The sequence below is a fragment of the Haematobia irritans genome, chromosome 4 (assembly GCF_050003625.1).
Source record: "Haematobia irritans isolate KBUSLIRL chromosome 4, ASM5000362v1, whole genome shotgun sequence".
Classification (NCBI taxonomy): Eukaryota; Metazoa; Arthropoda; class Insecta; order Diptera; family Muscidae; genus Haematobia; species Haematobia irritans.
Genome location: NC_134400.1, coordinates 219,045,873 through 219,058,413, shown reverse-complemented (window position 1 = coordinate 219,058,413; position 12,541 = coordinate 219,045,873). Strand labels below are relative to the sequence as shown.

General features: G+C 36.5%; 1 protein-coding gene across 6 annotated transcripts in view; it reads right to left on the bottom strand.

Moving 5' to 3' along the window:
• LOC142236606 (uncharacterized) overlaps window positions 1-12,541 on the bottom strand; it is a 747,498-nt gene that overhangs the window by 446,033 nt on the left and 288,924 nt on the right. For all 6 annotated transcript variants that reach the window (XM_075307833.1, XM_075307832.1, XM_075307834.1 and 3 more), the window contains 2 exons: window positions 8,949-9,113; window positions 4,243-4,341 (listed from right to left, as the gene is read on the bottom strand). In XM_075307833.1, coding sequence (XP_075163948.1) covers window positions 4,243-4,341; window positions 8,949-9,113 — 264 coding nt within the window. The remainder of the gene's footprint in view (window positions 1-4,242; window positions 4,342-8,948; window positions 9,114-12,541) is intronic.

The window sequence follows — 12,541 nt, the reverse complement described above, 5'->3', positions numbered from 1 at the left end:
ACTTGGTTATTTAAGTCAATTTATGGTAGAAATATGGAATATATTGGTGAATATTATCAATATGACAGATTTAGTATAATGTTCTGCCAGGTTGGATATCCTAAATTGATTTTTCAACAAGTAAGGAAAGTCTAAAGTCGGGCGGGGCCGACTATATTATACGCTGCACCACTTTGTACATCTAAATTTTCGATACCATATGACATCTGTCAAATGTGTTGGGTGCTATATATAAAGGTTTGTCCCAAATACATACATTTAAATATCACTCGATCTGGAAAGAATTTTATAGACTTCTAAAAAATCTATAGACTCAAAATTTAAGTCGACTAATGCACTAAGGTGGAACGCAATGTTAGTAAAAAAATATGGGAAACATTTAAATCTGAGGCACTTTTAAGGAAACTTTCCAAAAGTTTATTTATGATTTATCGCTCGATATATATGTATTAGCAGTATAAGAAAATTAGAGTCATTTTTACAACTTTTGGACTAAGCAGTGGCGATTTTACAAGGAAAATGTTGGTATTTTGACCATATTTGTCGAAATCAGAAAAACATATATATGGGAGCTATATCTAAATCTGAACCGATTTCAACGCATAACTACAATGCTAATTCCACTCCCTGTGCAAAATTTCAACTAAATCGGAGCAAACAATTGGCTTCTGTGGACGTATGAGTGTAAATCGGGCGAAAGCTATATATGGGAGATATATCTAAATCTGAACCGATTTCAACCAAATTTGGCATGCATAGCTACAATGCTAATTCCACTCCCTGTGGAACATTTCAACTAAATCGGAGCAAAAAATTGGCCTCTGTAGTCATATGAGTGTAAATCGGGCGAGAGCTATATCTAAATCTGAACCGATTTCAATAAAATTTGGCACACTTGACTACACTACTAATTGTACTCCTAGTGCAAAATTTCAACCAAATTGGGGTAAAACTCTGGCTTCTGGGACCGTATTAGTCCATATCGGTCGAAAGATATATATGGGAGCTATATCTAAATCTGAAGCGATTTCAATAAAATTTGTCACACTTGACTATAGTACTAATTGTTCTTCTTGTGCAAAATTTTAGCAAATTAGGGTAAAACTCTGGCTTCTGGGACCGTATTAGTCCATATCGGTCGAAAGATATATATGGGACCCATATCTAAATCTGAACCGATTTCTTCCAAAATCAATAGGTTCTATTCTGAGTTAAAACACATACTTGTGCCAAATTTGCAGTCGATTGGACTAAAACTGCGACCTAGACTTTGATTACAAAAAAGTGTTCACGGACAGACGGACAGACGGACATGGCTATATCGACTCAGGAGCCCACCCTGAGCATTTTCGCCAAAGACACCATGTGTCTATCTCGTCTCCTTCTGGGTGTTGCAAACATATGCACAAACTTATAATAACCTGTTCCACAGTGTGGCGCAGGGTATAAAAAGACAGCAAGGGGAGTTCCGGTACAAAATAAAAGGAAGAATCCCCCAAATAAGAAACTCCCGCTTGCCCAAACAACAAACAAATGTATGGCGATTCTTATAAAACGTGCACTTTTTTCGAAATATAAACGACTGTATGGTAAACTTAGGATTTTGAATTCCTCGCATTATAAATTGGCAATTACTATAGGAATTTTTTTTCTCAGAAAATAAATCACCCTTCAACTTCTTGATTTACTCAAAATTTAGAACGGTACATTTTTGTGATATATGCTTGGCTTGTCATAGGACGGATGTCCACCATTTCAACAGCCGCTGAACTGAATTTGCATCACTTCTTAAGGTGTGAGGCGAATTCAGTGTTTTGGATGTGAATTAAGAAATTTTGTAATATTTTGACAAATAAATAATTTTTAATTTTTTTATGATTTTTAATGCATTATAACACGCCTGTCTAGAACTTTTGTGATCCAATATTTTCAAAAATACGAAATTTTTCTACAAAGGAGTTAGCATTTTTTTGCGGCTAAATTTAAATAATTTGTACCATTTTATTAATTCTTAATCTGTTTTTAATCTATTTGAAACACAAAAAGAAAAAATAAATTTCCCATTAAAAATATGAAAAAAACGAGTTTTAAAGAAATTGATTCAAATGAACTTCCTGTGCAGTTAAAATAAAGAACATTTTGGGAGAGCATTTTTGGAAGTTATTTTAAAGTTGTGCCTTGAGAAGAACTTCCAATTTTTTTCTGGGAGTCCAAGTGAGCCTGATACATCGGGCTGCCACCTAACTTAACCTGGTTGTGATTAAAGTCAAACGTAATCAAAATTTGCACCACTAAAGTATATATCTGTCCACTATCGAATACCTTCAATTCAATAGACTGGATTCGTGGTACTACATATATATAGTCGACTCTTCACTATTTTAGCTCTTTCCTATGTGTTCTTGTATTTTCTAGATATTTTTCCTTCGAAATACATTGTCAAAGTCGTCTATTTTTACACCGATCATTTAGGCTTCTCGATAAAAAAAAATCTTTACTCACTACTAGCATATTATAACAATCATTGCATTCAATTATGTATTCAACTCAGGCCGCATCAACATAATTGTTGATGACAACAAACCAACTCTAATCTAAGCAAGCATATGCAGAACTTCCATTGCACATGTGCGCATGAAGCTTAACTCGTTTAAAATAATGTCGCTAACGTTAATCCTGTTAGTATGAATCCTTTTAGCTGATGTCCGTTGATTTCATTAAGCATTTGTTGTTTGTACTGCCATCACATCTCGATATTGGAATCTTAGTTGTTAGTACACTCACAGCTATCTACTAATTGATGGACATAATGCTGGAGAAACACTTTCGGAATATTTAATTGAGAAGAGGAAAGGCTGCAAAAAGCATAAACGTCAGGATTTCAATACCTAAGAGAATGCTTGCAAATTCTGCAGCAAAGCCATTTCTCAGGATATTGGCATTTAGAATCATATGCCAATGCAATAGTAGAAAATTTAGCTCAATAAAAATGCATGGAATTGCAATACTCTGCATCTTATTATAGACAAATGTCCCTTGGAATGTGTTATTTATGATTCAGCCAATGTCTCCGTATTGATTGGATTGGATAAATCTCTATATTTGCGTAGCTAATAAATATGGATTAGGTTAGATTAAGACTTTACATACACGCAAAAAAATAATTCTTTCCTCCCAAACGAAATTTTAGACAAACAAAGTTCGTTTCTCATTTGCTTTTCACTGTAAGGAAGTGTATTTGGAAGAAAAGTATATACTTTTTGTGATAAACTTTTATTCTTTTCCAGGATGTAAAAACAATTTCATAAAGACTTACTCAAAAAAAATTGTTTTCTTGCTAATTACATTTTCCTTCACAACTTTCTCACATCCACGAGGTTTTTTAGTTCTTAACACCTTTTCCTGTAATACCAACAATGTAGAAGAAATTATACGATTTTATAAATTTTTAAAATTTTTTTACCTTTCGCCTGGACGGAGAATCGAACCGCGGACCATGCACTTTGTAAGCCAACACACTCACCACTGAGCTATGTACCTGTTATGGTCATCAATAGATAAATATCCATATAAGTTATATTTATATAGCATAGCTTGCGGCGCCCACGAACCGAATAAACAAAGTTTATTTAACAGAAACAAACATTTAGTTTGGCACCGTGGAGCAGTGGTTGCTACGTCCGACTTGCATGCCAAGGGTCGTGGGTTCGATCCCTGCTTCGACCAAAGTTTTTTTTTGTTTGTTTTTTTTTTTTGCATATATTCCAGATAGGTTCGGAAGATTACGAAAAAATGTTCAACATTACATTGTACTATATTAAATTTTGAACTTTAAAATGTGTCTTATTAAAGACCTAAAGTCAGAAAAGAACAGTGTTTGATATAAAGGAAATGGACTGTGTTGTTGTTTCAAAAATAACTTTTTTTATTGAAAAAATAAAAATTTTGTAACAAACGAATTTTTTTTTTTTTTGTGATAAAAGTTTAAAATTTTCGAAGCAATTCAAAAAACTCTAACAAAAGAAAAACGTTTTCGGTACACGTTTTCCAAAGTTTTTTTTCTTTGCGTGTAGGTATAACCCCATATAGGTATAGGTATGAATACGCGCACGTTACTAATATTAAGCATAGACTAAAGATTGCATAGATGATCCATTTCTCTATGCGAAGAAATTGTATTAGTTACAAAAATTAATTTATAATCAAATTTTCTTTGAAATATTGATATTCTTGAAATCTTACCTGGTTCTTGTATATTCCCCAGTGGGCTTTCTGGTAATAAGATACCTTTTTGAACAAGTTCTTCACGATTGGCACGTACTGATATTTTTCTTTCAAGGGCTGCAAAATATAATTAAAAACAACATTTTCAACATTAGTATTTAAAAAGTTGTAATATGTAATTAAATCATAAAAAATCTAAAATAATATCGTATTATACTTAGTAGGTTCAACTCTTAGTTCAATTCTCTTTTAGAGTCATCAGTTCAACTCTTTAGTATCAGTGAAGACCGAAAATTTAGTGTTTGAAGACTGTTGTGAAGTCCCAAAAATAAGTTTGCATACCAAAATCTCAATGATTGAACCCAGTGTTACCAATATGTCTTCGCCGCAAATTGGAACTCTTTTTATCCCCAAAAAACCTCAACTTAAATTAAAATTCTTCACAAAAATTCCTAACTCATTGATGAAACTACTTAAGACAAATAAATTAAAATTTATTGATTTACCTTTTAAAATTTAAGTTCATGAACCAACTGAATATCTCTATGTATTGTGACTTTCCCGGACCCAATCTCTGACTACTCGGAAATTTTTGATAATTTACAAATTGGACAAAAGGTATAATATATCCGTCATGCCAGTCTGTCAATTTCAAATGATCAACATTTTAGAACATTTTCTCTCGCCAGTAGCCAAGACACTTGAGGCACTACTTCTCCCCAGCCTTGTGGAGAATTTTCCAGCTGCCCACCATCAACATGGTTTCCGTAAGGTACACAGTACGACGACAGCCTTAACAGGTTGGCTGATAAGTCCCCGGTCTGACACATAGATGGCGTCGCTAGTATTAAATGCATATTATTTTTATATAGTACCAACCTTCAAATGATTTGTGTCAAAATTTGACGTCTGTAAGTCAATTAGTTTGTGAGATAGAGCGTCTTTTGTGAAGCAACTTTTGTTATTGTGAAAAAAAAAATGGAAAAAAAGGAATTTCGTGTTTTGATAAAATACTGTTTTCTGAAGGGAAAAAATACGGTAGAAGCAAAAACTTGGCTTGATAATGAGTTTCCGGGCTATGCCCCAGGGAAATCAACAATAATTGATTGGTATGCAAAATTCAAGCGTGGTTAAATGACACGGAGGACTGTGAACGCAGTGGACGCCCGAAAGAGGTGGTTACCGACGAAAACATCAAAAAAATCCACGGGTTTTTCCGTCGATATGTGACAATGGATGAAACATGGCTCCATCACTACACTCTTGAGTCCAATCGACAGTCGGTTGAGTGGACAGCGACCGGTGAACCGTCTACGAAGCGTGGAAAGACTCAAAAGTCCGCCGGCAAAGTAATGGCCTCTGTTTTTTGGGATGCGCATGGAATGACTATTATATGGCGTTATTGGAGCGTTTGAAGGTCGAAATCACGGCAAAACGGCCCCATATGAAGAAGAAAAAAGTGTTGTTCCACCAAGACAACGCACCATGCCACAAGTCATTGAGAACGATGGCAAAAATTCATGAATTGGGCTTCGAATTGCTTCCCCACCCACCGTATTCTCCAGATCTGGCCCCCAGCGACTTTTTCTTGTTTTCAGACCTCAAAAGGATGCTCGCAGAGAAAAAATTTGGCTGCAATGAAGAGGTGATCGCCGAAACTGAGGCCTATTTTGAGGCAAAACCGAAGGAGTAGTGCCAAAATGGTATCAAAAAAATTGAAGGTCGTTATAATCGTTGTATAGCTCTTGAAGGGAACTTTGTTGAATAATAAAAACGAATTTTGACCAAAAAAAATGTTTTTTTATTTGTTAGACCGGGGACTTATCAGCCAACTTGTTACATGCCATTTCGACACATATCAATAGGGGACTTAATCAGCCCAAGCCGTGTCATAGGACGGTCCTCGTGGCGCTTGACCTATCGAAAGCGTCCGATACGGTCAACCATGCCACATTATTTGAGGACATCGAGAATACGTCCCTATCGGCACGAACGAAGCGTTGGGTTCTGAATTATATGTGTGGACGCCAGTCGTATGTGGAATTCAGGGACAAGATGTCAAAACCCCGTAGAGTTAAACGGGAGTTCCCCAGGGCGGGGTGATATCTACGGCACTGTTTAACTTCTACACGGATGAAAAAGACTGTTTCTCATATGTTTGGCTATAAACATTATATGTTTGGAACACAAATTTTTAAACACAATATTTTTGAGTGCAAGCATATAATGTTCATAAAATAGCATAACATGTTTGGGACATATATGTTAATATGTTAGAATATATTATGTTTGGGACATAAAATGTTTGTAAATATAAAAAGCTTGGATGCAAACATATATTAATTTAGAAATAGCCTATAAACATATATGTGTTTAGTAGCTTGGAGCGCTATTTAACAGGGAGCGATATTGAATTAAGTTGGTGGTTGTTGCTTGTTATTACAAAATTAACATTTTAGTTTTCCTTGGGCAATTGATCAGCTACTTCTTTGATCCTTACAAACTGTGTGGTCCGCTGTTCGAATCCCCGCCCGGCAAAAGGTAAAATTAAAATAAAAAAATCATACAATTGAATAATTTTTTCTACAATGTTTGTATTACAGAAAAATGTGCTAAGAACTAAAAAATCTCGTGGAAGTGAGAAAGATGTGGGGGAATATACAATTGGGCAGAAACAAAATTTTGAGCATTCAGGTCGAAAACCTATGTTGTTAGCACCTATATTACCTGTTTATTTTCATAATTCATTATGATTGTAAATATATAAATAAATAAATAAAATTTTGAGAATTTTTTTTAAGCATATAATAATTTTGGGTGCAAAATGCTTCCAAACATATTATATGTTCATATAATAACATATTGTTTTTTGGAAGACAACATTATTGAACTTGGATGCAAAAATACAAAATGTTTGGAACTTAGACTACCCAAACATATATTGTTTAGACCAATATGCTTTCAAACATATTATATATTGGAAGAGATCAAACATATAAATGTTTGGGCAATACCCAAAAATGTATATGCTTGAAGCAAAATATGTTTGGGAGTATATGTTACAGAAGCGATTTTTTGTGAGCGTGTACCTGTCCTCGATTCCACCCCCTCCTGACCGGTCCCATTGTTGATGACATTTGCGATCGGTTGAATGTCTACCTCGCTGATCTTACCAGTTATTTCACTGCAATAAATTTGAGGATATCTCTCACCAAATCTTCAGCCACACTATTCACGCAGGCAGTTGAATGTCAGAGTCGATGGCGAAACAATTCCGACAATAAAATAACCCCAAGATTCTCGGGGTCACATTCGACAGCCTTTTTAAGTCGTCCGTCCATGCTGCAATTTGTGATAAGCTCCGCGATAGAAACTAGAGGTGTGCACGTGACACGAAATTGTCGTGACTCACGAAAATTTTCGTGACTCACGCGTGAGTCGTGAGTCACGCTCATGGCAACGGCGTGAGTGTGCGTGAGCGTGATTAACGTACCAAAATGTCGTGCGTGAGTGTGAGTCACGAAAATATTATCTTCGTGAGTGTGCGTGAGTAAAGATTTACGCTCACGAAAATAATCCCGCTCACCGACATAAAACGCTTAAGACTTATATTCATTTACAATTTTAGTGACAGCTGGGATGTTAAGAGTGTAATAACGCTCTCGATTTTAATAATGCTCATGTTTTCAGACACGTCGCTAAGGTAAATTACTCAAAAAATTGTTCGTGAGTCACGACATTTTTCGTGAGTCACGATATTTTTCGTGAGTCACGGTATTTTCGTGAGTCACGACATTTTCGTGCGTGAGTGTGCGTGAGTACACATTTTCTTTTCGTGAGTGTGCGTGAGCGTGAGTCCTACCAAACAATATCGTGCGTGAGTGTGCGTGAGTAAGATTTTTCCATCGTGAGTGTGCGTGAGCGTGAGTAAAATACTACTCACGTGCACACCTCTAATAGAAACAAGGACCTCAAGTCGCTTGCCGGCAGCACTTGGGGTGCGGACAAAGAAACCTTGGTAACTACATATGTTATAAGGCAATTGGCCGGTCAGTGGTAAACTATGCAGCGCCAGTGTGGACAACTCTAACGAGCGATACGCAGTGGAATAACATGCAGACCTGTCAGAACGCTGCCCTTAGAACAGCAACAGGATGTCTCCGCAGTACACCCCTGGATCACCTTTATGCGGAGACTAAGATCATCCCAGTGCGTCGACACAACTACATGTTGTCAAAGCAGTACCTCTTGGGTTGCCATCGAAGTTGTCACCCGAATCAGCATCTTGTGGATAGACAACCTCCACCCAGAAATGTAAGGGTTGATCTTCACCTTCTAGAGCCCGAGATCCAGCGTTACAAAAGAGAGCCTCTAGATCAGGCAGCGTACAAAACAGGTCTGAACAGGATTCATGACGATACTGCAGCTGAAGCGGTGAGAAGCTACTAGGTTAATCCTGTTCTCGGAGTTCGACCGCCGCCCATAGCACCGGAGGAGAGAGACCTCCCACGGCAGACAAGGGTAGTTTTGGCCCAACTAAGATCAGGCAAGTACAGCCGCCTCAATTCATACTTATTAGTGATTGATAGCAGCGATTGATAGTAGATAGATCTTCAAATATGTCAAAGAAGTGACCTTTTCCAACATTTTCCTTACTGGTCTTCACGATTACCAGTAAATTTAAGTTAGATTTAAAATATATTTATTGTAATTCTATAACTTACACTTTGAGGCTGCTTCGAATTTTTCGCTTTTCTTTTTCCGCCGCCATTTCCAGGGTTTGAAGAAACGCCCCAAAGCGCTTAATTTACTTTTACGCTCCAGAGGTGGTGTGCGTGTACCAGAACCTAAACTATTTGTACGCAATGCAGCACCGTTTTGTTTTTTAGCTGAAACGATAAAAAAAAAATAAAACAAAAATTATTGATTATGAATAGAAATGGTAAAAAGAAACAAGAAACTGTAACCGACAGAATATAAATTGCAGTACTATTTTTGGTGCGGTAAGAGTAAAACAGGGAGAGCGGGGAAGGAATTGCATTTAGATTGGCGGTTTTGTAATATGACACCAGTGCATTTAAGTGGCAAAAATAAAATACTTTGTACATTTTCTATATTACATCTCGATTCATATGTGGCACTTTATACATTAGATAGGGGATATAAGCACATCCCATATAAGAAAGTTTAACGAAACATGATAATTTTTGTTGTATGGCAACTTTTATAAGAAAATCTTAATAAAAGAATTAACACATTTCTTTTAATTTTTGGTAGTAGGTGATATAAAGGGTAATTTTTTACCTGTTGTGATTTTGCAATGGATATGAGGTCATGAACAGATACCTCAATGATTGTCAATTTTAACATTTTCGGCAAATATTACACTACATTTATTATACATATCTCAAATCTAATTAGGTAAAAAGTGACATATGTGAATGTAATCCAAAATGATAGAAAATGTTACTCTTTGCGCCACCTTTTCAAGAATATGCCACTTTTACTATAAATCATATTTTTTCTTATACTTTTTTAGACTTTTAGGGATATTTTTTCTATTAATTTTATAAAAATACTTAAAACAATGTCCGTCCGTATGAGTGATTACAAATCAAAATGTCATATTTCGTTTTTGGTAACTACTTTAGTGAAACAATATCAACAATCACAATTATCTAATATTTTCTGATCATGATCTTATCGGTATTGTCACATACACATTTTGCGACGATCGCTGTCATCACCAAACAAAAATCCAAACTTGGCTAATGTGCAATAAATAGCATCGGCTAGTACGTAGTGGTTTAATCTCTTCATCGGGAAGAGTGATGAAAACGCAACTTCCTGTTTCACCATCTTGGGTAGCAGCGCCAGCAAGCAAGGAATCAAAGCAACCTTATGACAAAATCAAACAAACAATCTACAAACATGGACAAATGGCCAAATACACATAGTGATCTGGTGGTGGTGCATCATGTTTCAGCTACTGTGCTTTGCTGGGTGTTTTTATGGCTTTGGCTCATAGGCCTTATAGAGTGGCTATAATTGTTAATGCCTGGTGGCAGAGGTAAAAAATAAAGAGTGCAACAGAAAAATGCCGGTTTTGAGTAGCACACTGACTGACTGAAATCGTCGTCGATGTTGCAATCGACATAAGCGGTAAAGACGACAAGTTGTTGTTGCCTTTTTTACCACCCTCCCCACCAACGACGTAATCTAACATGCACAAAACATGCCCCCATGACAGATTCGAGATGAGGCAAGAGACTGCAGACGAATTAATTTACTTGTGCTACAATTTTGAATCACGCAATATCGGACATGGAATGGAAGCAAGTTTATTGCTCTTCTTTTAACGCAGACTAAATTGCCATAGAAATTTGTAGACAATGCTCATTTATGGCACATCTTTAGTTTGCCGGGATCGCAACTTTGGTTATGTATCATCAGCATCATAATCAACTTTGTATTTCATGGAAATATTTTCTATTAATTTATGTTTAATAATTTTTTATGACTAAATATATAGATCACTTAGCTTTGAGGTTAGTATGAGAAGATGAGTGTGGCATGAAGGAAGAAGCATTTGGCATTCTCAACTTTTGCAGAGGAATCTGGGAGTCTGTAGGCCTAATGGTTACTGGTTGTGCCTTCTTTATATGAAAATTATAAATGAGGAAGATGCAGTATGTGTATACGGCGAAGACATTTTAAAAATACGAGGTCGATAATGCGATCTTCCCCAACACGCGATAGCGCAAGCCTGGATAAAGACTCAATTTTAAACCTTGAGGAAAAAATATACCTTCTCGAAGAGATTGACATAGAAAATCTGGCATACTGTCGGATTCGGCTATAAGAGAGGGGTGACTTATGGTTGAAGTAAACATAGAATCGGGAGTAGTACATGATAGTTTGTCTTAAGTCTTAACGAAGGTGTTTTGGGTCTACAAAAAAGTAGACAAGTGGCGATTTATCAGTTAATCTTTGCTCTCATACGACACACTCAATGTTTCCCTTATTCCCTTTTAGTATCAAAATTTCCACTTTTTTATGATATATTTATGCTTCTAAATGAATTCCTTTTATATTATTGTGACACCTATTTGTGATTATGTGGGACATTGTTCTCAATTTTAACCCATAATTTGTGCCTTGATAAATAAAGGAGTTTACGATACTCTATAGCGAAAATATGTGGCGTCTGAAAGTATGCAAGGATTTTTGTAGTAGATAAATTGACTTTCGCCATTTAATGATCAATTTTATGAAGTGATTTTTGATTAATACGATATTAAATGATTCTTAGTTTAATTAAGATTTTATTTACAAAAAAAAAATGCACAATTGTATCTATGAAAACTGTTATACAATAAAGCCTCTCAAATCGGGACACTCTGAAAAGTGGACATATCTAAAAAATGGAAAAATGTTTTGAGACATTTGCTTATTAAAGGGTGATACGGTCAAAATTTGGTCAATATAAACTTGACGTATTTCTTTCAATTTTGCATTTAAAAAACCTGAACACCCCTCATTTTGAAGGTGTGTGTGTGTAGAATGTTGCTCCTATTTTGATTTTGGAATTCACTTAAAATGCCGTCCAAGCAAGAAGAGCAGCGTATCAAAATTTTGCTCGCACATCGCGAAAATCCGAGCTACTCGCACGCAAAGCTGGCAAAATCGCTAAAAGTTGCCAAATCAACCGTTACAAATGTAATTAAAGTGTTTGGGGAACGTTTGTCGACAGCTAGGAAGTCTGGATCGGGGGGAAATCGAAAACCGGAAGCCGCTAAGACGACAAAGAGAGTTGCCGGTAGTTTCAAGCGAAACCCTAACCTCTCTCTCCGAGATGCCGCAAATAAGCTGGGTGTATCGTCTACAACCGTGCATCGAGCCAAAAAACGAGCCGGACGGCCAAAGCGATATCCCGGAGGCTGTACACGACGATGCTGACGAAGTTTGACTGCGTGGTAATGGACGACGAAACCTACGTCAAAGCCGACTACAAGCAGCTTCCGGGACAGGAGTTTTATACGGCAAGAGGAAGGGGAAAGGTATCAGATATTTTCAAGCACATAAAACTGTCAAAGTTCGCAAAGAAATATCTGGTTTGGCAAGCCATCTGTACCTGTGGCTTGAAAGGCAGCATTTTCATAGCTTCCGGGACCGTCAACCAAGAAATTTACGTGAAAGAGTGTTTGAATAAACGTCTGCTGCCTTTCCTGAAGAAACACGGTTGTTCCGTACTGTTTTGGCCGGATTTGGCATCTTGACATTACGGTAAAAAGGCCATGGAGTGGTACGCCGCCAA